The following is a 27,478-nucleotide window of genomic DNA, read 5'->3' as shown; positions in this document are numbered from 1 at the left end:
TATGTCTAATTAATACGGTATTGTTTAGCATTTGTTTGCTACTATATTGTTCTAGTTGTGAATCACTGACAAAACAGTTTATTTTTAATACACCTGTTTTTGCCTCTTCTTCCATGCTGTACCAGGCTCCCTGTGGCAAATCAAGGATGCTGCCTCATCATAATCATTTGTCCCATGAGGTTCTTGAACAAAATGTATAAGCTTATTTTCAGCATATAGAACACTATTTCTGTGGATTCTTCACTGAGGTTCAAGGTCAAAAATTTTGAAAGTACCACAGGCATTATTTTAGTGGACTGATTCTCAGAAGCTTAAGGTAAGACGGAAGAGTTTTCATAGTACTGAAGAGATTTAATTTGCAAATCAACATTTTTTTATCATGCTAACTCAGTTATCATTTTTTATATAGTTTGTTTTTAGATGTTTCTTGAATAGTAATATATGGCTGCATTTCTGGGTAGGATGAATTATGATTCTAAATAAAAGAGACATAGATTTTCAAATTCAAGATATCACAGGAATGTCAAAGAATAAAGAAGGGACAATAGCACTTTAAATGGAATTAAAACTGCCTAAAGGAAAACATTCTTTCTTTTCAGTGGAGCTTCTACCAAAAAAGAGGGGAAAAAATCCCAGTGGACTATTTCTAGTAGAAGATACTTTATTCTAACGTGTTCTTACACCCTGAGCACAGCTGTGATATGCTAGGAACTATATTAACATGCAAGCCAACACAAGCATTTTACTATGCCTCCAGGAAAATTGCAGACATGGATTATTTGAGCATACATTTATAGATACTGAAGGAGGGAAGGGAGAATAGAATGAAATGTGGCTGCAGAGTGATTTCACTTGTGCCTATGTTGCTTCCTTAGAACCAGCTGAATTAAGAGCAACAAAACTTGAGTTCTCATCCTGACTTCAGCACAAAAGCCAACAAAACTATTCTATTCTATTGTGGCCGACACCCATTATTTCTTCATATGGTAAACTGACCATACTTCATACTGTCAATTGACAGTAAAGTTATAGTACTATACTGGACAGGTACTGTAGCTATTTCAGATCATGTTCCAATAACATTGCCAGTTACTACAAGCAACATGAAGATTATCCTTGCACTGTGTGATCTACTGCCAGTGAAAATTTCATGTTCTCCATAAACACTGCAAGTATAAGGTTCTATCTACCAAATGAAAATCTGAATGGTGAAAAAGCAGAGAGATCATAACTTATTTATTCAGAATCTCAAAATGTTATATACTGTGCTTTTTCTCTATTCTTCCAGTCTTAAGAGTGCAGCCACATTGAGTTTTACAAGAACAAAAAACTGGGGGAAAAAATCTCACTAGAATGTGGCATGGTATGCAGTCCAGGAAATAACCAGGGAGCATTCAATAAATGAAAAGAGTTTCAACTGAAAGTTAGGTTAAAGACAACCATGGATAATCATAGGATCAATCAATTCATAGGAATTTATTTACTGGCAAAATATTCATTCCCATTGTAAAAATGCCTCTACCCAAAATCTAGAATTTTACACAGCACTTCAGATGAGCTGCATATGCCAAACGATGAAAATATCCTTAAAATCACAGAGCTTATGTCTGAGTTTGGTGTTGTATTCTAGAAGCATCTGGAATATTTCACCAACCAAGTTATTTACCTTGGAAAACAAATCAGAATGAGATCATACAGTTACTGGCAACAAAAGTCAAAGAGAAGATTGCTGCATTTCTGAACTCAACAAGACATTACACTGTTATTCAGGACCATGTATCTGTCGCAAGCCAAATGGAAAAAATGACTTTAATGGTTCATTTTCTAACAGCAAATGAAGTGGAAATATCAGAGCAATGGAGATCTCCAGAGAGCATTCTCTCAAATGCCTTTATACTGACGATATTCCAGAACATGGTATGATGAATGTGCTTCTTAAAATGCTAGAAGATAAAGAAATTACAATCGATAACACGAGTGTCAAGACTACTACAGCATTGTCCACCTGAAAGAAAAGGACAGATCAGTGCAAACACAAATCTGACACTTAGGTTTTCATATATATTCAGTATTTTTATACTGTATTTTTTTCTTATTCCCTTAACTTGGTGGAGGCTGGCTGCTGAGCTTTTAAAATGTAATTCAATGTGTCCATCTGCATTGATGCATTAATAGAAAACATTGAAGCAACTTCTGAGGCATTATGGGAAAATTGAGTGGGCACAATTAAGCTACCAGGCACCAATTCAGAAGCCAGATGATGCCCAATTGCCATGTTAGATAATGCTTTCACTGTTGATGGGAGAAAAATGATTTTAAAAATGGACTCACCAGAAATACACTTAACTTCACATTTCTAAGTAGTTTAGCTCAAGAACATACAGGGTCATACAGCTCAGGAAAAACAGCAGCTTCGGTGCTGTAAAATATTTTAAAATTCTTCCTTCAACCTGAGGAAAATCTTCCCCAACAACGCAGGGTACCGGGATCAGTTTTGACATGATAAATGCATGCCAGTGATTCAGATGATAAACTGAAAGATATAATTCAGTCATATCAACTCCAAAGACTATTCTATATAGAAGTAGGATGAACACCTTCTTTTGAACTGTGTTTGTTGCTCTGTGAGTTCCTTTGATATTCCTGTAACAGCTGCCAGTAGGGAAGACAGCCACTCCAAATCGAAATGAATAAAAACAAACACATTTCAATGGCCTGTGGACCTTCAAATCTTTACAAAAAGAAGACACAGGAAGCGCCTACCTGGATTATTCACACACATTAAAATGCTAGTCTTTGGGAGCGGTGCGGTGGCCTAGAGATGGAGCTCTCGTCTCACAATCAGGAGGCTGTGGGTTCAATCCTAGGTAGAGGCAGATATTTCTCTCTCTGGGCACAATGAGAATATATCTGCTGAACAAATTCAGTTGCCCAGATTCTACCCCGCAAGGGATTATGGGGTTGTTAAACGATGATGATGATTAAAATGTTAAGTCTTTACTGTGCAGATAGGAAAAGTGACATTTGCTGTTTATTTAAAATAAAGCAGTGAAAATAAAATGTCGTGGGCAAAGAACAAACAATAAGATATTTCTTTTCAGCTGCCCTTGCAAAGCTAGTACATGACAGCTGGGCTATGACTACTTTTAGGATTTCAGCTGGGACGCGATAACTGAGCATACATCAATTTCCTTTTAAAAATGTTGTCAACCTCTTTAATTATGAACATTTACCTACTTATCTAAGAAGTCCTGTGCTACAGTGGTGCAGACTTCAGTCCATCATGCTATTTTTATTTTCATTCTACCTCTGCGAACATACTTTTCAATGTCCTAAAATTCTACTTCAAGGCTTCTTTTTAATATTCCAGTTTCCTAGGCAAAAGAGCTAGGTCTCTGGAAAAGGTTCTGACGCTGGGATAAATGGGAAAAAAAGAGAAGAAGGTGGACAGACTCCGTTATAGTGATGATGAATGCATCGTTACACAAACAGATCAGCAGGGGGGAAAAATGAACGTAGTCTCTAACAGTTGACATTGACTTGATAAACATAATCAAAATGTAAAAGAAAATTCAAAAGTCCAAGCAACTGTAGTTTAAAATAGAACAACACAGCGAGGGCTGAGCCTCAGGAACCCATTTATTCAATTTATCTCCTTGTTACTTCTGGGAATACTCGTTCTGCCTAAACACTTGTGTCTGCTTGGGGGTGGGTTTTTTGGGGGATTGTTGTTGCTTTTTTAATCCTTTTAAAAAAATGCCAACCCAACAGTGCATTTTTCCAACAGTCTAAATACTAACAAGACAAGTGTCTCTTCAACATAACAGGAGATTCTTAAAGGAGAGATCAACTCACTAAAGAGTTGACTAGACAAGTTGAGCAAAAGCATTCTTTTTGTATAAGAGCGTTTTTAAAATACTACTGTTAGGAAAAAAAAACACAAATGTGTGGACTCATTCAAAGAGACTCTTGACTTTATCTTTGAAACAAAAATGTTTGAGACACGCAAACCTGAAGCCATGGTTACCAACTGCAAGGAAATACTCTGTTATCGTGGGTGTGGATGTGTGTGGTGAGGGGATTACTTCTCAATTGAATACTAAAACACCTGTAGGATCAGATATAATAGAGATCTGTTTACTAAGGTGTTCAGTTACATCTGTCTGAAGCCCTTACTGTATTCTCTTTCTACATTCAACAGCCTGCTGCCAACTGCCAGTCTCTTTATCACATATAATAAATACCTTGTCTTAAAATTATAGATGCCTTGTTATATAGAATAACTTTGTTTTTACATAGGTTGGGTTTAGTAGTAGCTGGCAATCTGATAACCAAATGATTATATTCTTAAATTATTTGGCTGAACTCTACCAAGTTGTAAAATTCTGATGAACAATAGCCAAGGAGTGGCTGATTAAATTTGGAGGATGGGGGGGAGAAGGGGGAGGCTGGAGAAATGCCTAATTAATAAAACAATTGCTATTATATTAGATTTAATTAGACTTAATAAAGGTCTTATTTTAACATTAATAACTAATGCAGCTTTAAGATATTAGAGATTGAAAATATGAATGAGATGAACATGAAGAAAATTTGTAAATAGGTACATTTTGGCGAACTTTAAAACATGAAACAAGAATATTCAAAGAACTCGCCAGTGCTGCCTTTTTAAAAATAGTATCACCGTGTTGATTAAAATAAAGCAATTTTTAGTTGTGTTATTGGAATTGTGTATCTTTTGATAACTATAGAGCCTGTTGCTCGGTTATTTTTCACCAGTCTTAAAACTGGATAATAAGAAATTTCAATAAGAAATGGAAAAAATAAGATTTAGGGTAAATACTTTCATTTGGGCATGAATGATACTCAAATCATAATTCTTAAAAATAACAGATAAATATATAGGATAATCAGAAGCAAAATTGATATTGACAAATGTGTTTTTCTTCCTCGCAGTGGGTGGTTTATTTTAATTTAATGAGTTTTGTATTTTCTGAGCTTTCAGATTCCATGATGAAGAGCTGCCTGCACTGGAATTACAAAGTACTTTGGAATATTGTAATTTTATGGCTCATTTTGTAAAGACTGTTGAAAATGAGATTTGTTCCATGAAGAATCTCTCCATCCTACCCCTACTGCTCAGAGTGATTAAAAATGGTTCCATAATAAATAGGGTTTATTGGCATTTTATTTATAGAATAAACATGCTATTAAAGCACATGGCTATTGTAGGAGGGTAATAATAGGACAGATAGGGAACAGTAATTCAAAATCTTTATAAAGTTGTTATCGGAATAAAACTAGAGCAGCAAAGAGGATTAGGTGTCTGGAGGCTAAACTATATGATGAATGATTGGGGTAATTAGGTATGTCTAGAATCTCTAGGGATGCGGTGGCTCAGTGGCTAAGACACTGAGTTTTTTGACCGAAAGGTCGGCAGTTCAGCGGTTTGAATCCCTAGTGCTGCGTAACAGGGTGAGCTCCTGTTATTTGTCCCAGCTTCTGCCAACCTAGCAGTTCGAAAGCACGTAAAAAATGCAAGTAAAAAATGCAAGTAGAAAAATAGGGACCACCTTTGGTGGGAAGGTAACAGAGTTCTGTGCTCCTTTGGTGTTTAGTCATGCCGGCCACATGACCACGGAGACGTCTTCAGATAGCGCTGGCTCTTCGGCTTTGCAACGGAGATGAGCACCGCCCCCTAGAGTTGGGAACGACTAGCACATATATGCGAGGGGAACATTTACCTTTACCTTTAGAATCTCTAGATGCTTGCTGCTGCTGCTGCTCATATACAATCCAGGGCTCAGACAAAAAGAAAGACTGATAGCAGTTTCCAATACCTGGGAAACCACCACAAAGAAGAGGGGGGGGTCAACTTATAGTTCAAATTTGTCCACCTGAAGGCAGGACAAAAAGCAATAAATGGAAACTAATCAAGGAGAAAACCAACCTAGAACTAAGAAGAAATTTCCTGTCAGTTAAAACAATTCATCAATGGATCAGCTTGCCTCCAGAAGTTGCAGGATCTCCATCGCTGGAGGTTTTTAAGAAGAAATTGGACAGCCATTTGTCTGGAATGATATAGGGTCTCCAGCTCAAGCAGGGGGTTGGACTAGAAGACCTCCAAGGTCTTCTCCAACCCTATTCAGGGGTGCTCTTCAGCAGGTTCTGACAGGTTCTGGAGAACCGGTAGCGGAAATTTTGAGTAGTTCGGAAAACCGGCAAATACCACTTCTAGCTGGCCCCAGAGTGGGGTGGGAATGGAGATTTTGCAATATCCTTCCCCCAGGAGTGGGGAGGGAATGGGGATTTTGCTGCATCCTTCCCCTGGAGAGGGGTGGGAATGGAGATTTTGCAATATCTTTCCCCCAGGAGTGGGGAGGGAATGGGGATTTTGCTGCATCCTTCCCCTGGAGTGGGGAGGGAATGGAGATTTTGCTGCATCCTTCCCCTGCCACGCCCACCAAGCCACACCACATCCACCAAGCCACACCCACAGAACCAGTAGTAAAAAAAAATTGAATTCCACCACTGACCCTATTATGCTATGTTCTACTTGGGAAGGCAACACAGGCCATTATTACTACATCTTTTTACACGGAGGAGATCCTTAAAACTGATATCTGACATCAGAGCTGGAAGTATGGACATATGCTTCCAGTTGAAGTAATTAATAGTAGGAAAACAGAAGGAACAAACCAAATGCACAATACTCTCAATTTTAGGCTACTTCATATATTCAGTTAAATGGGCTTAATGGCTCAAGTGGTATTCCTTTTGTCACATGTACGCTTCCTGATATATTTGCTATTATTACATTTAACTATCTACATGTAGATAGTTCCTAGATCAATGCATGAAATATATATTGTGCAAATAATCAAATTTGGAGATTCAATCAAAGTTAATTCAATGGAATTTTGTACTCAATTTAAAAGTTAATGCCTCCAAATCACTTTATTTTATTCTGGACATTTCAACCCTGGGTGTTATTTTTCCCCCTTGAATCTTCTGTCAAAACATATTTATCACTCTCAATTACTCCAAAGTCGATCATAAATTTAAAAGTTGGTTGATAGTTAGATGGGCAGCATATAAATTTAATACATGTTTTTAAATAAATAAATATTTTTTCACAAATAGATTTGGGAGATGCTTGGTAACAATTTCCCCATGTACATATGGTCATCCAGGTACTGCAGGAAGCATCATCAGCAAATATAAGCCTCACTGGAAACTCAATTTTCAATTTCAAAATTCGAAGAGATCATCAATAAGGCAGCAGCTTCCTGTTTGATTCCAAATACAGGAAGAAATAGCAATTAGTCATATCTCTCAAGCTCTCAAAGAAATCTGCAAGTCCAAGTTAAGGAATCAAGGATTGTATATGAGCACCAGCAGCAAGCAATGCAAATATAAGAGGTTGGAAGAATATTAACTTTTTAGTAGGGCTAATAGGGTTGTGGAAATCCTTCAAAAGAGATTCTTCTAAAGGCGTGGCGGTACTTACAAAACACTTGTTTCCTATTTGTTAAAGTCAAAATAACTTTTTTTTCCCAGGCTTCTGAGTTTGCTATGAGAGTTGCTACCAACCATCTCCAAACTCATAAGCACTGTATATTCATTCACCATTTTGCTTCTGATATAAATGTTTACCTCCTTGCACAAAGTTTCAGCAATTATTACTATCTCTAAAGATAACTGCACTATTGCACACCATGGTAGTATCTTTAGCTTGGAGATCAGCTGAACACTTCCTAAATACTAGTGCCAAATTATTTGAGTGCTATAGGTAACAAGAGAGGTTGGTTTATGAGGCCAAGATAAGTTAATTGTACATATTTTCAATGCACTGATTACATCAGGCTGCACTTTACCTTCTAATGACTTTTGTATATGAGAGGCACAAAATTACTGGATTCTTGCAGTTTATTTCTTATACGTTATCACTATGCAGTCAGAGTTAAAAACCTGTGAATCCTTTCCTCAGGAGAGTTCATCATTACATTTTAATTGAGACCATGAAGCCACTACGGTCAAACAAGCTTATAATTATGGCAGTGTTGTACTAGATTTAATATGTGTATGATTAAAATGCTCTTCATGAATTCAAAGTCAAGAAAGTTATTAACAGACAGATGCAACTTAAGAATGATTCCTATATTGTATTAAGGTAGAAAACAGACATAGATAGGCATAGAAATGTAATGAATAAATAAAATAGACAATAAAAATTGCATGACAAAAGTACTGGGAATTGACAGAGCAGCCAAATGCTTACTGACTAAATTCTATTTTCCCACTAATACCTAAAAAAGAAATCACATTAATTAAAATTTACTAATTTTACTGAAGTTCTACTTTTTTTGCTTTCCCAGTATCACTTGATTGTAGAAACTCACACTCAACACATTAGACAAAGAACAATGGTGACTTTCTGATAGAACATATACGCTTCCTGATATATTTGCTATTATTACATTTAAGAGTGATTACTCTTTAAAGACAGCCTACAAATGTTTTAAAAGAACAATAATATTACTATTGACTCTTCATGCACAACATCATATTCTTTTTACCATCTAAACTATTTTCAATCACACAGATCTTTGTATAATTTTGGAATTAACAATAAAAGAAGGAGCAGCCCTGGTGGTGTAGTGGTTAGAATGCAGTATTGCAAGCTAACTCTGCCCACTGCCAGTTCAATCCTGAGTAGCTCAAGGTTGATTCAGCCTTCCAACCAGAGGTCAGTAAAATGAAGATCCAGATTGTTGGGGCAATATGCTGATGTTGTAAACTGTTCAGAGAGTGCTGTAAAGACTATGGAGCAGTATATAAGTCTATTGCTATTGCTAAAACTGTCTGGTACTTTGAGCAACAAATGTATAAAAAGATTAGGATATGCAACACCTCATGTTGGTCAGTTTGAGCTATAAAAACATTTGACATTTCCTAAACATTACAGGTACTTGACTCTGTTCACAAAATAGTTGAGATCTCAATTCTTACAAAGCATTTCATAGATTATGCTCACATACTGTATAACTGGTGTTCTGGATAGAAATATTGAATATGAATGCAATATTTGTATTTTTCCTGAAGAATATATGTGAATGTGTATAGATATAATACCAAATATATTTAGGCCTATTACTCAAATTTTAAAATACCTCTTAATAAATATACATCAACAAATATTTTAATAATGACCAAATATGCATCTTGATGAAGTCATCATAGATGCCCCAAATAAATGAGACACATAGAGCACATATGGGATTCGAGATAGTATACAAAGCTTAAAATATGGAATCACAGCATACAACACCTAACACTCAAGGATAAAACAATATCCCAAGTCCCCAAAGCAAGCAATCATATCAGTAGCAGCAGAGTACACCTAGCCTACTATTCCAACTGCTGATTGAAACTCCCATGTCTTCAGATCTTCACAAAAGTCTAACAAGGTCAGGATCATCTAAACATCCAGTGAGAAACTGTTCCACAGGGCAAGTGTTGTCACTCTGAAGGCACAACACCAGAAAAGGGACACCGAATATGCCCTCTCTGCTACATTTGGTGAGTTGCGAGAAAGACAGTTCCACGAATTTTAGCTGAGGAAATCAGTAAATCCAAATCAAATTTCAAAATAAAAGTAAAATGCTATTTAAATGAAGCCCCAAAATACTAACTGTGGTGCAGACAAAATCATTTGCTAAAGTTAGGAGATTGCCTTACAGCTTTAAACATCGCTTTGTTTAGGGTTTTGTTGCTCTACTCTGCCTGCACTGTTAAGAATAGGGAGAAGGATTCAATTGAGAAACATCGGCTTTAAGCAAAATGATAAAGAAGAAGATCTAAGAATTAGGACAACATAGTAAACCAAGTGTTTATATGGATGTTGGAAAGGGGCTTTGGAAACGCCATGTTTTCTGCTGATGGACATTTCTCAAGCCAAAATGAAGAATCAAGAACAGACTTTACTATTAAGGGGATTGTGTAACAGTGTGGGAAATGCATAATTCAGAGAAAGAAATTATCCCTTAAAATAATCAGTGGAGTTCAAACATTACCTTTCCTAATGATCCATTCAACCCGATTAAGGAATAGCTGGAGGACAGAGGTGGCCTGAGCCAAAAGAACAACAACAAAAAGATTCAACTGGATGAACACATCAGTGCAGATTTCTGGACGTGAGATTGCACAACTGCAACTTTTTCACTTCTCTATAAGCTTCAGGAATTTTCCCTTTTTTATCCTAGAAGTCTTCTTGTGATAATTCTACATAATTTCAAATGTTAGGATTCCACATTCAATTCCATAACTGCAATGTCTCCTTTGTTTACTTTTAATTTTAAAAGTAGACTCATGGGATTTGGGCAGCATATAAATTTAATAAACTGTGGTTGGTTGCACAGTCAGCCAGATAATCATCTTTTCATTACCCCTTATAGATAAACTATCATTCCTGACACCTTACTAAATTCCAAATATGGATATCCAGCCAAGGACAACATATGAACCTTTGACAAATAACCATCATTCTAAGTTAATATGGACAACCCTATGAACTTCTGTCGAAAATCTGGCAATAGTAGATCAGAGCCAAATCATGTGAGACAGAATTCCAGCTCATAAATGCATTTCCCAGAGCAAATAAACTATAACTCAACTTTATTGAAAATCCCCAATTGTCCGCTATACACACACACACACACACACACAAATTATGTTGTATTAATCCCATTTTATATCAAAAGAGTCTAGTTTACTGTTTAAAACAACATGAAATTGCTATTTAAAAACAAATAATTATTTGGTTATTTTCATCTATCAACTTTGAGATAATGTATTAGTTTAGGAATAACTGGTTTCAGGCTGAATTTCCAATAACTTCAATAATTCACCCTTTCAGAGACAGCAGTTGGCATTGGAAAAGAGTGTGTAAATTGAATAAATTGCCAAGAAGCATTTGACGAAAATCAAATTCAATTTTAAATTGTACAGAAGTTTTAAGAAGTGCTTCAGCAAAATTAAACTGGATTGTGATTATATTAACCCCCCCCAAAAGAACCGATGTAAAATCATATTAAAGACACTTTCCTTTCAAGAAAATTGCTTGCAAGATGTTAACAGTAATAATTTCAGCACTTCAAGGAAGGACAGCTCCTAGCGCATTCCACTTTAACATCAAGACTACCCATTTTTTCTAATTGTTGCAAAGCTTGCAATCCAGTAATAATTTAAGTCCCAGAAAGATAAGAAATAACTTTTAATTAGCTTGTTTATTTAGTTATCAAATTTACATGGCTGCCCATCTCACAAGAAACTTTACTGTTATTCTTAATACTTACTACTTTAGCATATTATAACATATTAGAACTTGGGCCTTGGTATTTCACACAATTTTAGGTAGGTAGGTAGGTAGGTGGATGGGTGGATGGATGGATGGATGGATGGATGGATGGATGGATGGATGATGATCGGAACATTGTTTATCATTCCAGAGTATAATAATGTAATAAATTATAGCTTTTATATGGAACAGCACTTCCTTAAAGATTTAACTACATCTAAGCAGCATGCAAAGATGTCATGGGAACTAATATTAATGTTCATCATAGTCTAACTGCTTTTGAGAAAAATGAATATAGCACAGCATGACTTCCAATTTAAAAAAGCAAAAATTAAAAGGACAATGTCCTTTTCTTCAAAGATTAATCTTTTTGCTACTGAAGTGAAAACTTCTTTTGCTGAATACCTGAGTTTTACAGACTGGTGTGACAATTTAATTTCAGTACTTAATTGTGAAAGATAAGATTTTCAGATTTTTTTTTTAAAGAAGATAGAATTGCTTATTGATTTAAACACAGTAAACCAGGAAGTGCTAATTATTAATCAATCAGGATTTCAAAATATATGCATTTATTTATTTTAGCTAATTTATATAGCCAATCAAATTAAACATGTTACTCTGGGTGATAACATAGTACACCATACTGTATTTTATAAAGCCAAAACAGAAAAAAAAATAAAACATAGTTAAAAAATAGTCATAATAGTATAATCAATGAACCTCATAATCAACTCATTATACCTAACCACATACATTCTGGTTTCAAAAATATCCTAATGCCTTAGAGGAAATCTGGGAAGGCTAATAGAGTCAGGGCCATCCAGAAACTGTCAAGGCTTTGGGTGGAAACTTTCTATGCTGTTCTTCTTAAGTGGTCTACTAATTAATTAATAGTAACCGTTTGACCCTAGCTCTTCATAAGACTGTCGAAACACATCCTGGCTAAATGCTGCCAATATTTCCACTCTTGAGACCCACTTTGTCTGCATTATTTTTAATCTGCTCTAGTTTCCTCTTTTGAGTGTTCAGAAAACTTTAACAGGGCTTTTTCTTCCACTAGCATACCAGTTAAATCTAACACAGGCAGTAAATCACAATAATTCTTAATCTTTATTATTTTAGTAAGCCCTGGAATTCAGTTTGGCTGCTCTCTCTTATTTCTAACCTGTCACTCTCTTTAGCTACAATCAAGTTTTCTACTATGAACAACAGCCAGAGCAGCTGAGGTCTAAATCATATCTTTATTCCAGTGACAACATATGCTTTTAAAGGGAAAGTGACTATTTCTCACTCTGCCTTAGGGAAAATTTCCATGACATGAGTTTGGTTTTTTTTTAACCTGATCATAGATCACTGGCCAGAGGCATATAAAGATAAGGTTCTCACATTTTTTAATAGGAATATCAAAAGACATTGTTCTGCTGAAATTCCCTCTTTTGCACAGCTCTTAAGTAGCTCTGCTCCCTTTCTCCCTTTGGCTAATAAGAGATTATGGTCCACCTAAAATTGTAATCCTCAATAGTATTTTTCTGGGCAGGGTTAGGCCGATTTACTACTGAAATGAAGAATCCCAAGACTCTAGGCCAGTGATGGCAAACCTTTTTGCCGTCGTGTGCCAAAAGCAGAAGGAGCACAGAGGGGGTCGCACATGTGTGTGCCCACACCCATAATTCAGTGCACCCCACCCCCCCATGCATGTGCACATGACTCCCCCACACTCCCCACGCTTTTGGCATGTGATGGCTCGGTGGGCCCGGTAGGCCCGTTTATCACCCTCTTCAGGCTCCAGAGGCTTTCTTGGAGCCTGGGGAGGGCAAAAACAGCCTTCCCCACTCCCCAGAGGCCGGAAACAGCCTGTTTCCCAACTTCCGGTGGGCCCGGAAGGCCTGAAAATCAGCTGGCCGGCACGCACATGCACGCCAGAGCTGAACTAGGGCAATGCTCACATGCCCATCAATATGGCTCCACGTGCCAGCTGTGGCACATGTGCCATAGGTTCGCCATCATGGCTCTAGGCTAATCTGAGGGGAAAAAATTCCAGAGAAGAGTAACAACCTATTTTTGTTTTACTTCCATGAAATCTACATTCACAAGGAGTCAAATATAACCTGGAGACTATTTTGACCTGATGCAATTATTTAAATAAATGAACATCTGGTTATTATATGCTGTCCAGATAAGAAACAACTATGCCAAATCTCACTAAAGGCTATCCTTCTCTTCCCACAGAGACTAATCAAAACCTTATAGGAAACTCAAAAGTGAAACACAAAGACAATAGCAACCACCAGCTCATGTCCCTTGGCCACTAATATTTAGGTGCTTAGTCTCACCTCTACTGTGGGAAATATGCAATTATTATGACTAGCAGCCAATCTGCTGGTCTGGGTATTTATTAAAAACTCATCAAGTGGGTAGTTGGGAATTATATTTTGTACAAAATATACCAAATTAACTAAATGCTATATGAAAAAGTGTATGTCTTGATATTTTAAATCTATTTTATTGGATGACCCCAGCATTAAGAGATAAATTAATCCTTATCCTCTTTTTCCACAGCATTCACTGATTCACTGTCTTCCCTACACACAGAGTATTACTGTGTGTGTGTGTGTGTGTGTGTGTGTGTGTGTTTTAGACGGAGTTGTGATATTTGGTTTCAATGGTTGTTGTTAGTCCAACCTGTCTTGTTTGTTTCCATGTTTTTAATTGTTCTAATTACTATTATATTTTGTAAGCTGCCCAGAGTTTACTAGAGTGGGTAACTATATTAAATCTAAATAATAATAATAATAATAATAATAATAATAATAATAATAATAATAAAACAGACAAGTGCCTGCCACATTATATCTCCGACTTATTAATTATCAATAACGAAGACAAAAAAGTCTGGATAATGGACATGGCGCTACCTGGAGTCAGCAGAACAGAAGAGAAGGAACTGCAGATAATTACATTATACAAAGATTTGCAAATAGAAGTAGAATGACTGTGGCAAAAGAAAGTTAAGATAGCACCAATAGTGAATAGGCACCTTTGGTACAATCCCAAAACACCTGGAGCACCTCTTGAACACCACTAGTATTGAAAAAATCATCACCAATCACCATCAATTGCAAAAGGCAGCTTTACTTGGAACAGCTTACATCCTATGGCAATACCTTTAACACTATCAAACAACAATACCTGCCTATCCCATGTCCTTGGGAAATTCTTGATAGGTGGATAAAAGAGCCAAATCCAGTCTGAACATCTATGCTATGGATAGTACTGTGTTTCCCCAAAAATAAGAACCTGTCTTATATTTTTTTGAACCCTGAAATAAGCGCTTGGCCTTATTGCCATGCGCTCAAAAGATTGGGCTTATTATCAGGGGATGTCTTATTTTATTTATTTATTTATTTTTATTTTATTATTCATATTTCTATGCTGCCCACTCTCCGAGGACTCTGGGTGGCTTACACCAAAGACAGTATACTAAATAGCATATTGCCCCCAACAATCTGGGTCCTCATTTTACCCACCTCGGAAGGATGGAAGGCTGAGTCAACCATGAGCCGGTGAGATTTGATCTGCTGATCTGCTGAACTAGCGGTCAGCTGAAGTAGCTGCAGTACTGCACTCTAACCACTGCGCCACCTCGGCTCATATGAAGCTTTATTTTGGGGAAAACAGGGTATGAAAACAACCAGCAATGCTGTCATAGTTAGCCATTAGTTGTCTAAGCCAACCTGCATGTCACCTAACAATACTCCGTTGTTACAGGCGACCTGGCCAACTGATATATAGGCTTTTGCCCAAGGAGCAATGGGTCATATTGGATGTAGACACATTTTTTTTCATTATTATTTTAACAAAAAACTTACGAGGCTTACACCTATGAAGGTTAAGCAGTCAAATAAACCACTTTTTGCTAGTTGCAACCAAAAGATGATCCTCTTAACTATTTCCAGTTGTATGTAATTAGATATTATACACGAAGAAATCTGGATAGTTCTAGCAGATACATTAATGTGCAATTATATTCTGAATACTACACTCATCACTATGTATGCTACAGATAGTCAAACTGTTTCTAGCACCACTGCCTTCCATCAAAAGCAGCGTGAAGCAGGTATATTACAATGCGTCTGTTTTACAAAGAAGGAAAGATAAGATCATTGTTGAATCCTCTTGAGATAGTATTTGTTTCATTGTTCTATCAAATTACTTATTGTGCTTTTGATACTCCTGAGTATTCCTCCTGAGTTAAGAAGTGCTAGTTGTTAGGATATGGTTTGAGCCTAACAAGTTGTCCAGGCAATATATGTGTTCTGTGACTTTAATATGAATATGTATTGTGTGACATTAAAGTTTTACTGCTGATTCATTGTAATGCTGAGTCATGCTGTAATTAGATAATCACTGGTTGTGAACTTATTTAAGAAAGGTACTGTAACGTATTCAGTTGTTGATAAGCTACCATTGTGTGTAGAGTTGCAACCATTGTGCTGTCATCGGTTGGATGGATTTGCTACCATCGTGGTTTGTGAACAGAGTGAACTTCTATTTTCGCTATTTTCGCTATTTTCGAGTGGTGGCGCGCCCCGGTCCCCATAGCCCTTCTCGTATCCCAGGCTGTTCAGACTCTCAGGGCCCGAGCCTTCGGCTGCTGTCGTGCAATGCCAGGTCCGTGGTAAATAAAGCCCCCCTCATTTGCGATCTTATTCAGGAGGGGGGAGCGGACCTGGCAGGTATTACGGAGACCTGGTTGGGCCATGAGGGGGGGTTCCCCTCGTGGATATGTGCCCACCAGGTTTCCGAGCATTCCATCAGCCGAGAGCTCAGGGCAGGGGTGGGGGGGGTGGCGGTTATTATAAAGGAAAGTCTTGATCCGAGGGAGACCACTGTTCCACAGATAGCCGGATGTGAGTCCCTTTTTGTGAGATGGGGTCGTGGAGTACAGATGGGCTTGTTGATCACGTACCTGGCTCCCTGCCGCGTGGCAACGGCCCTGCTTGAGCTGCTCAACGTCATAGCTGAGGTGGCGGTTGGTACCCCCAGACTTCTAGTCATGGGGGATTTCAACCTGCCATCTGTCGGCGAAACGTCTGAGGTGGCTCGGGAGTTCATGGCTTCCATGACGGCCATGGACCTTACTCAGTTAATTCATGACCCCACTCACATGGGTGGACACACTCTGGACTTAGTTTTTGTCTCTGGTCAGTGGTCGAGTGGCCTTGATACAGGGGATATAGTCATCGAACCCTTGTCATGGTCTGACCACTCGCTCCTTCGACTGGACTTTCTAACCGCTGCACCCCGCCGCAGGGAGGCGGGACCGACCAGGTGGTTCCGCCCCAGGCGCCTGATGGACCCTGATAGGTTCCAGATGGAGCTTGGGCCATTTCCTGAGACTCTGGCTCACGACTCGGCTGAGGACCTGGTGGCCGCCTGGAATAGTGCGGCTGCCAGGGCCTTGGACCGTGTCGTGCCTTTGCGGCCTCTGACCCGGCACCGAACTCACCTAGCTCCTTGGTTCTCCGAGGAGCTTAGGGAGATGAAGCGCCGGAAAAGACGCCTGGAGAGTAGTTGGAGGACCAGCCGCTCCGAATCCGACCGAACACTGGTGAGGTCTCATATTAAGACCTACCTAGTGGCAATAAAAGCGGCGAAATCTAGCTATTTTGCCGCTCTTATCGCGTCATCAGATAATCGCCCGGCCGCCCTGTTTAGGGTGACCCGCTCCCTCCTCCATCTGGAAGCGCGGGATGACCCCTTGCAGGGCCGAGCTGAGGACTTTGTGCAGTATCTGTATGACAAAATCGCTCAGATTCGGGAAGGGCTGGCCTCTGACTGGGTATGTCCGGACGGGATGACTGAGGCAGGTCTTGAGAGTGTTATCTGGGGGGAGTTCGATCCTGTGGCTCCCGAGGACATGGACAGGGTCCTGGGACGGCTGAATGCGACCACATGTTTATTGGACCCGTGTCCCTCCTGGTTGGTACTGGCTTCCCGGGAGGTGACACGAGGCTGGCTCCAGAAGATTGTTAACGCTTCTTTGAGTGAGGGGGTCCTGCCGGCCGCTTTGAAAGAAGCGGTTGTGAGGCCCCTCCTCAAGAAGCCCTCTCTGGATCCGGCTGTTTTGGCTAACTATCGTCCAGTCTCCAACCTTCGCTTTGTTGCGAAGGTTGTTGAGAGTGTGGTAGCACAACAGCTTCCCCGGTACCTGGATGAAACTGTCTATCTAGACCCGCTCCAGTCCGGCTTCCGACCTGGGCACAGCACGGAAACGGCATTGGTCGCGTTGGTGGATGATCTCTGGAGGGCTCGGGATAGGGGTTGCTCCTCTATCCTGGTCCTGTTAGACCTCTCAGCGGCTTTTGATGCCATCGACCATGGTATCATGTTGCACCGGTTGGCGGGGTTGGGGGTGGGGGGCACCGTTCTGCGGTGGTTCTCCTCCTACCTCTCTGACCGGTCGCAATCTGTGTTGACGGGGGGGCAGCGGTCGACCCCGAGGCACCTTGCTTGTGGGGTGCCACAAGGGTCGGTCCTCTCGCCCCTTCTGTTCAACATTTATGTAAAGCCGCTGGGTGAGATCATCCGTGGCTTCGGGGTGGAGTTCCATCAGTACGCTGATGACACCCAGCTGTACATCTCCACCCCAGGCCACCCCAACGATGCCCTTGAAGTGATGTCCCAGTGCCTGGAGGCCGTGCGGGCCTGGATGGGGAGAAACAGGCTCCGACTCAACCCCTCCAAGACCGAGTGGCTGTGGCTTCCAGCGTCCCGATATAGCCAGCTGACGCCATCGCTGGCTATTGGGGGCGAATCACTCGCCCCCACGGAGAGGGCTCGCAACTTGGGCGTCCTCCTGGACACACGGCTGTCTTTAGAAGACCATTTGACGGCCGTGGCCAGGGGGGCTTTTTATCAGGTTCGCCTGATACGCCAGTTGCGCCCCTTTCTAGATCGGGACTCTCTACGCACAGTCACTCAGGCACTAGTCACTTCCCGCCTGGACTACTGCAACGCTCTCTACATGGGGCTCCCCCTGGGGTGCACCCGGAGGCTCCAGCTGGTCCAGAATGCGGCCGCGCGGGGGATTATGGGGGCGACGAGGCGCTCCCATGTGACACCTCTCCTGCGCGAGCTGCACTGGCTCCCGGTGGTCTTCCGGGTGCGCTTCAAGGTGTTGGTGACCACCTTTAAAGCGCTCCATGGCTCAGGGCCGGGGTACTTACGAGACCGCCTACTGCCACCAATAGCCTCCCACCGGCCAGTACGCTCGCACAGAGTGGGCCTCCTCAGGGTGCCGTCCGCCAGACAATGTCGGCTGGCGACCCCCAGGGGGAGAGCCTTCTCTGTGACGGCGCCCACCCTCTGGAATAACCTTCCCCCGGAGTTACGTATAATAACAGACCTCCGGATTTTTCGGCGGGCCCTGAAAACTTATTTATTTCAACTAGCTGGGCTGGCTTGAGCTAAATTTTAAATTGGTTTTAAATTGGGTTGTTTTAATTTACGGCCAGAATATCTAATTATTTTATTACTGTTTTTTAAATTTTGTATGCTTTGTTTTTACTTAGGCTGTGCACCGCCCTGAGTCCTATTTGGAGAAGGGCGGTATAGAAATTTAAACAAATAAATAAATAAATAAATAAACTTGTTATTCTGTTTTCTGAATCAACACTCCATAACAGTGATGGGGGGGAATAGGCTCACTTTTATTATTATTATTTTTTTTATGCCACCCGTCTCCCCTACAAGGTGACTCTGGACATCATCATCATCATCATCATCATCGTCGTCGTCGTCACAACATTGATTATTCCATTATTGCTGGAAATTCAAGATCCATTATATTTTCTACTATACAGTGGGAAAGTTTCAACCATTCAAGGATCCCGCAAAAATTATCTCAATAAATTATGGCATTCTTATACAGATAATTATGCTTTGATCATTTGGTTTTCCTTGGAGGTTGTATGACTTAACTCATAGTATGGGACCTCCACTGTCACTTGTGTTATCATTTTGTATTTCTTAGTGTGGTGTGTAAAATGCATTGTGATTCTTTCTACAAATCATTTCAAATGATTTGCTTAGCAAAATATTTGAAACAACCAAATATGATTTCGGTATGCACAGCTGATGCTAATGAAAAATGCATTGTAGCATAATTTTTTTATGTCATCCAAATGTAAGTTGCATTGAATTTAACAGGACTTACTTTCATAGTACATTATACTATCCACTTAATTAGGCAATACAAGCTGACTAAGTATACTGTCAAAATTTGCACATTTAGAGGAAAATTATGTTTTAGGTAAGTAACAAGAAGAGAACGTGTATCTCTTTATAAGGGGCAACTTGCTTAATTGGATTGGAGAATGTTATGATATTGTGCAAACATGAAAACTCAAGTCAACTAATTCTTAAACTAACCTACAAGGAATTGATTAATAGCTTGAAATAGCCCTGAGGCTGTTTCATGTTAAATTCTCTAGTAATCATATTATCTAAACAAAGTATTTGGTATACTTCACTCCCCAAACACAGGATATATTGAGATTTTAATAGAGCCAGACAGTTTCACTCTTCCATTTTGGAGATTCAAAATGATTCTAGTTTTTTATTCGTTTTAGAAATGCAGATATAGCAATACACATCAGAGGAGCATGCTGAATCTGACCTGTATCCATGTGATCCAGTATTGCTTTTCCATAGCAGCCAATCAGATGCCTATGAGAGGACCACGAACAGATTCTAAAATCTCTGGCCCATTCCTAGTATTCTAAGCAGCTACTGTGCAAATATGATTTTCTGACCCAGGAGCTCACATATTGCCATGTGATGTGACAGAATGAGCAAAACGTACGAGGGGAAGAGACTAATACTATTATACTATTACTACTATTAATAATATCTCAGGGGCTGCCACAAAGAAGAGGGGGTCAACCTATTCTCCAAAGCACCTGAAAATAGGACAAGAAGCAACGGATGGAAACTAATCAAGGAGAGAAGCAACCTAGAACTAAGAAGAAATTTCCTGACAGTTAGAACAATTAATCAGTGGAACAACTTGCCTCCAGAAGTTGTAAATGTTTCAACATTGGAAGTTTTTAAGAAGAGATTGGATAACCATTTGTCTGAAGTGGTGTAGGGTTTCCTGCCTAAACAGGGGGTTGGACTAGAAGACCTCCAAGGTCCCTTCCAACTCTGTTATTCTATTCTATTCCATTTGAGTTGACCTAGGAGTATCACAGATCAAATTTGGGTATCCACCCTCCCTCTCCGTTATAACCATCGTCCTTATGGCACCTCTAATGCCCCTACTAAAGACTCTACAGACATCAGTATGGATCATTATTGAGGGGAAATGTCATTTAATTGGGTGTCCTAACTGGATGAATTTCTTCTACAGCTCTCTTCCAAGGGAATCGACATATAGTGTAGACATGCTATACACATTACTATTGTGTTTTTCCATATTATTTATTTATATTTTAAAACTATTTTTTCATTTTAATAACAATCCCTAGCAAGGAACAGCACATAATAAATCACAATAAGTAGTTCATGATAGCAGTGGTCTAAAGAAGCTAATCTACAGTAGGTGCAGATTTTCTAGGAGAAAATGACATACAAAGTTTGCCCTGATGAGACCATGATTCAACCTAAAAGTAAATGCAGCATTTTGGTAAAAATTTAGAATAGAATAGAATTCTTTATTGTCCAAGTGTGATGGGACACACAAGGAATTTGTCTTTGGTGCATAAGCTCTCAGTGTACAGAAAAAGAAAAGATACATTTGTCAAGAATCATAAGGTACAACACTTAATGATAGTCATAGGGTACAAATAAGCAATTAGGAACAACATCAGTATAAATCATAAGGATACAAGCAACAAAGTTACAGTCATACAGTCATAAGTGGGAGGAGATGGGTGATAGGAACAATGAGAAGATTAATAGTAGTGCATATTTAGTAAATAGTTTGACAATGTTGAGGGAATTATTTGTTTAGCAGAGTGATGGCGTTCGGGAAAAAACTGTTCTTGTGTCTAGTTGTTCTGATGTGCAGTGCTCTATAGCGTCATTTTGAGGGTAGGAGTGGAAACAGTTTATCTCCAGGATGCGAGGGGTCTGTAAATATTTTCCCAGCCCTCTTTTTGACTTGTGCAGTATACAGGTCCTCAATGGAAGGCAGGCTGGTAGCAATTGTTTTTTCTGCAGTTCTAATTATCCTCTGAAGTCTGTATCTGTCTTGTTGGGTTGCAGAACCAAACCAGACAATTATAGAGATGCAGATGACAGACTCAATCATTCCTCTGTAGTGAAAGCAAATAGGGCATTTTAGATTTTTTTTCTAATAAAGAAAACAAAAGGCAGAGTAAAACAAATGATAATACTATATAATAGTATTTAGTTTATAGCAATGGCACTTAGACTTATATACCACTTTTTAAAGCACTCTCTTGGCGGTTTACAATGTGAGTTTATTGCCCCCAACAATTTTGATCTCAGAAGGATGGAAGCATGAGTCAACTTTCAGCCCCGTCAAGATTGAACTCCAGGCCATGGGCAGAGTTTGCCTGCAATACTGCGTTCTAATCACTGTGCCACCAGGGCTCCCTTATGTGCAGCTTAGTGAAAGTAGGAAATTATACAGATTGATTGATTATGGGCCATCAATTATCTCTGACTCCTAGAGACAGAATTTTCTTTCCATAAAATTGAAAACTACAAAGGTTTTAGAAACTATCCTCGTTCCTATTCAACTATCAGTTAAAATCCCCTTGTGAAAAAAGTTCTTTCCATGTATCGTTAGATATTTAAGATCCTCCACCAAAAATTATAAGAGACAGGAAAATAGGCACAATTGTGTAAAGTCCATCATATTTATTTATTTATTTATTTATTTATTTATTTTTCATATTTGTATACCGCCCTACTCCCGAAGGACTCAGGGCGGTGAACAGCCATAACTAAAATACAAAGACATACAAAAGTTAAAAACTATTAAAAAAACAGATTAAATAATTTAGGCTCAAAGATTAAAACATCCAAATTTATCTAAAAGAGATTTAAAACCCAATTTAAAAGCCAAATTAAAAGCCAATTTAAAAGGGAGAGTTAGGCCAGACCAGCCTGTTGGAATAAAAACGTTTTTAGGGCACGGCGGAAGATGCGTAAGTCTTGGATCCTCTGTATCTTTGGGGGGAGCTCGTTCCAGATGGCAGGTGCCCCCACAGAGAAGGCTCTCCCCCTGGGGGCCGCCAGTCGACATTGTTTGGCCGACGGCACCCCGAGGAGCCCCTCTCTATGGGAGCGAACTGGTCAGTGAGAGGCTACTGGTGGCAGGAGGCGGTCTCGTAAGTACCCTGGTACTGAGCCATGGAGCGCTCTAAAGGTAGTAACCAAAACCTTGAAGCGCACCTGGAAGACCACCGGGAGCCAGTGTAGCTCGCGCAGGAGGGGGGTCACATGAGAGCGCCACATCGCTCCCGTCACCACCCGCGCGGCCGCATTCTGGACCAGTTGGAGCCTCCGGGTGCTCCTCAAGGGGAGCCCCATGTAGACAGCATTACAATAATCCAGGCGTGAGGTGACAAGGGCGTGAGTGACCGTGCGTAACGAGTCCCGATCCAGAAAGGGACGCAACTGGCGAATCAGGCGAACCTGATAAAAAGTCCTCCTGGCCACGGCCGTCATATGCTCTTCTAAAGACAGCCGCGAGTCCAGGAGGACGCCCAAGTTGCGAACCCCATCTGTGGGGGCCAACGACTCGCCCCCAATAGTCAGAGATGGCGCCAACTGACTATATCGGGACGACGGAAACCACAGCCACTCGGTCTTGGATGGGTTGAGCCTGAGTCTGTTCCTCCCCATCCAGATCCAGAATATAACGTATTCCATTTATAAAGTAGATTGATTCCCCTTTGATTCCCCTTGATTCCCTGCAGTGAAGTCATGTTGTGGTTTTCCTCTGTTAGGGATATTTGATGAGTGCCAGAAGGTGGGCCTTCTCTGCCATGGTGTGTGTATGTGTGTGCCACTGGTGGGATTCAAAAAATTTTACTATTGGTTCTGTGGGTATGGCTTGGTGGGCGTGGCATGGCTTGGTAAGCGTGGCTTGGTGAGCATGGCAGGGGAAGGATACTGTAAAATCTCCATTCCCTCCCCACTCCAGGGGAAGGTTACTGCAAAATCCCCATTTCCTCCCGATCAGCTGGGACTCGGAAGGCAGAGAATAGATAGAGGTGGGGCCAGTCAGAGGTGGTATTTACCGGTTCTCCGAACTACTCAAAATTTCCGCTACCGGTTCTCCAGAACTGGTCAGAATCTTCTGAAACCCACCTCTGGCGCACATATATATATATATATATATATATATATATATATATATATGTAGGTCTTTGGTTATTCAGGTCTTCTCCCACGTAAAATTGGAAGTGTCTTGGCGTCGTTTCGACGAAGTCTCATTCGTCATCTTCAGGCTGGTGTTCTCGGCTTCGTGCTTCCAGGAGCAATGTGAGATCGCAGCTGTCTCTTCCTTTTAACTGCTAGTGGAGGTGTGAGCTGATTGGGTGGGAACTTGGCTGTGTTCTGATTGGGTGGAGGTGTGTTCTGATTGGTTAGGGGCTTGGCTGTGCTCTGATTGGCTGGGGTTGTGTTCTGTTTGGGTGGGGGCTTGGTTGTGCTCAGCTTAGTCTGAGTTGCAGGGGGATTTGAGCTGGTGAGCTGCGTTGTTGTTGTTTGGCTTCGTGTTTGTGGCCGTGCGAGCTCTTCATGGTGGGTGTCAGTCTGCTTCATGTATGGATTGGAGGGGTTTAAAGTGGCTAATGATGCAGCTGCGGTCTGGCTTCTGGTCCTTGGTCGTGGCTCATTATCAGTGTGGGTTTGAGTCTGCTTTCTGCGTGGATGTGTGGTGGTGACATCAGGTGTGGCACTCGTGAGTGTGGGTCTGGTGTCATTCGTCGTGTTAGGGACTCGTTTGTCAATAAGGGCGGGTTTCCAAATGGCTGGTAGGCGGGAGGTATCGTCTCGTTTGTTCATGCTGTGTGGGCGTTTTTCTATCTCAATGGCTTCTCTGATTATTCTGTTGTTAAAGTGTTCAGTTTTGGCGATAGTTCTGGTCTTTTTAAAGTCAATATCATGTCCTGTGGCTTTAAGGTGTTGGACCAGGGAAGAAGTTGGTTCCTCTTTTCTGACTGAGTTCTTGTGTTCTTCTATGCGTGCACTTATTCGTCTGTTGGTTTGTCCGATGTATGTGGTGGGGCAGGCGGTGCATGGGATTTCATATACTCCTTGATTTTCTAACTCAATTTTGTCTTTGGGGTTCCTTAGGATGGTGGATATTTTTCGGTTTGTGCAGAATGCTGTCTTGATGTTATGTTTGTGGAGGATTTTGCTTATTCTGTCTGTGGTGCCTTTTATGTATGGGAGGAGGGCCTTGCCGTTTTCTTGTTCTCTGTCTTGGATTTTAGTGGGGGTTTCTTTTTGGATTAGGTTGGTGATCTTATTTCTTTGGAATCCATTGGATGTGAGTACGTTAGTGAGGGTGTGTAGTTCGGTTTTTAGGTGTTGTTCGTCAGCTAAGCGTTTTGTTCTGGAAATGAGTGTCTTGGCTACAGAGTTGATCTGGGCAGGGTGGTGGTGTGAGAGTGCGTGCAGATAGCGGTTTGTGTGTGTTTTCTTCTGGTATATAGTGTGTCCTAGGGAGCCATTGGATTTTCTGTAGACTAAGACATCCAGGAAGGGAAGTTGGTTGTTCACTTCTGTTTCCATGGTGAACTGTATTTTGGGGTGTAGGCTGTTGAGGTGTGTGAGGAAGTTGTCCAGTTTTTCTTTCCCATGTGGCCAGATTATGAAGGTGTCGTCCACATATCTGAGCCAGAGTTTGGGTTTGTGATCGGATTTTTCTAGAGCTTGGGTTTCAAAGTATTCCATATAGAGGTTGGCAATGACAGGTGAGAGGGGTGATCCCATGGGTGCTCCTTCTGTTTGTTTGTATTTCTGTCCATTATAGATGAAGTATGTGTTGGATAGGCAGTGGTTGGTCAGATCTAAGATGTGCTTGGGGGGGTTATATTTGTTTTGGATAACTGTCAAGGCTTCTTTGATTGGTACTTGGGTGAAGAGGGATATGACATCAAAGCTCATGAGTAGGTCACTGGGCTGTAAGTTTTGTTGCTTTATGATGTCTATGAACTGGAATGAGTTTTTTACGTATGAGGTGATGGATTCTGCATAGGGCTGTAGTTGTTTGGCGAGAAATTTGGCTAGGTTTTGTAGAGGTGAGCCTATGGAGCTGACTATGGGTCTAAGTGGGGTTCCTTCTTTGTGTATCTTGGGGAGACCATAAAGCTTAGGGCATCTGGATGATTTCTCTCTGGGTATGATTCTTTGCTGAATCTCTTCGCTGATGGGGGAGGCTTTTATTTTGGATCTGGTGGTTTTTTCCAGGTAGGTGGTGGGGTCTGTGTTTAGGGGTTTGTATATGGAGTCTTGGAGTAGGTTGGTTAATTTGGTTTGGTAGTCAGATGTGTTCATAACCACCGTGGCATTGCCCTTGTCAAATTCACAATCTCAGAAAATTAGAATACTACATGAAATCAATAAGGATTTCATAAGGATTGTACATAGAACAATATCGGACCTCTGAAAAGTATAAGCATGCATATGTACTAAATACTTGGTTTGGGCCCCTTTTGCATCAATTACTGCCTCAATGCAGTGTGGCATGGATGCTATCAGCCTGTGGCACTGCTGAGATGTTATGGAAGACCAGGATGCTTCAATAGCAGCCTTCAGCTCTTCTGCATTGTTCGGTCTCATGTCTCTTATCTTTCTCTTGGCAATGCCCCATAGATTTTCTATGAGGTTCAGGTCAGGTGAGTTTGCTGGCCAATCAAGCACAGTAATCCCATGGTCATTGAACCAGGTTTTGGTACTTTTGGCAGTGTGGGCAGGTGCCAAGTCCTGCTGGAAAACGAAGTCAGCATCCCCATAAAGCTCGTCTGCGGAAGGAAGCATGAAGTGCTCCAAAATCTCCTGGTAGACGGCTGTGTTGACCCTGGATTTAATGAAGCACAGTGGACTAACACCAGCAGATGATATGGCTCCCCAAATCAACACAGACTGGAAACTTCACACTAGACTTCAAGCATCTTGCAGTGTGTGCCTCTCCATTCTTCCTCCAGACTCTGGGTCCTTAGTTTCCAAATGAGATGCAAAAGTTGCTCTCATCAGAAAAGAGGCTTTGGACCACTGAGCAACAGACCAATTCTTTTTGTCTTTAGCTTCTGACATTGTTTGTTGTTCAGGAGCGGCTTGACAAGAGGAATACAACATTTGAAGCCCATGTCCAGGATCCGTCTGTGTGTGGTGGCTCTTGATGCACTGACTCCAGCCTCAGTCCACTCCTTGTGAAAGTCCCCAACACTTTTGAATGGCCTTTTCCTGACAATCCTCTCCAGGCTGTGGTCATCCTGCTGCTTGTCCACCTTTTTCTTCCACACTTTTCCCTTCCACATAACTTTCTATTAATGTGCTTTGATACAGCACTTTGGGAACATCCAACTTCTTTTGCAATTACCTTTTGAGGCTTTCCCTCCTTATGGAGGGTGCCAATGACGGTTTTCTGCACAACTGTCAGGCCAGCAGTCTTTCCCATGATTGTGATTCCTACTGAACCAGACTGAGAGACCATTTAAAGGCTCAGGAACCCTTTGCAGGTGTTATGGCTTACTTAGCTGATTAGAGTGGGACACTTTGAGCCTAGAATATGGAACCTTTTCACAATATTCTAATTTTCTGAGATTGTGAATTTGGGGTTTTCATGAGCTGTAAGCCATAATCATCAAAATTATGACAAATCAAGGCTTGAACTATCTTGCTTTGCATGTAATGAGTCTATCTCATATATTAGTTTCACCTTTTAAATTGGATTACTGAAATAAATGAACTTTTGCACGATATTCTAATTTTTTGAGTTTCACCTGTACATTTGTTCATCTAGTCAAACAGTAAACGTGTGGGGTTTTTTTTTTATTCCTATCCATCTATCCATCTATCCATCTATCCATCCATCTATAAGAGCCGTAGTGGCGCAGTGGTTAGAATGCA

At 40.7% G+C, this 27,478-nt stretch overlaps 1 protein-coding gene across 1 annotated transcript in view; it reads right to left on the bottom strand.

The window, feature by feature from the left end:
* Window positions 1-27,026, bottom strand: part of CDH23 (cadherin related 23) — a 639,510-nt gene extending 612,484 nt beyond the window's left edge. Inside the window, exon 1 of the mRNA XM_070946306.1 lies at window positions 26,949-27,026. Within this exon, the coding sequence (XP_070802407.1) occupies window positions 26,949-27,026 (78 nt within the window). The remainder of the gene's footprint in view (window positions 1-26,948) is intronic.
* Window positions 27,027-27,478: the final 452 nt, after the last annotated feature.

The sequence above is a fragment of the Pituophis catenifer genome, unplaced genomic scaffold (genome assembly GCF_029215685.1).
Source record: "Pituophis catenifer annectens isolate HBS135680 unplaced genomic scaffold, rPitCat1.0.hap2 SCAF_6, whole genome shotgun sequence".
NCBI lineage: Eukaryota > Metazoa > Chordata > Lepidosauria > Squamata > Colubridae > Pituophis > Pituophis catenifer.
Note: the sequence above shows the minus strand (reverse complement) of the source record. Positions and strands in the feature narration are given on the sequence as shown.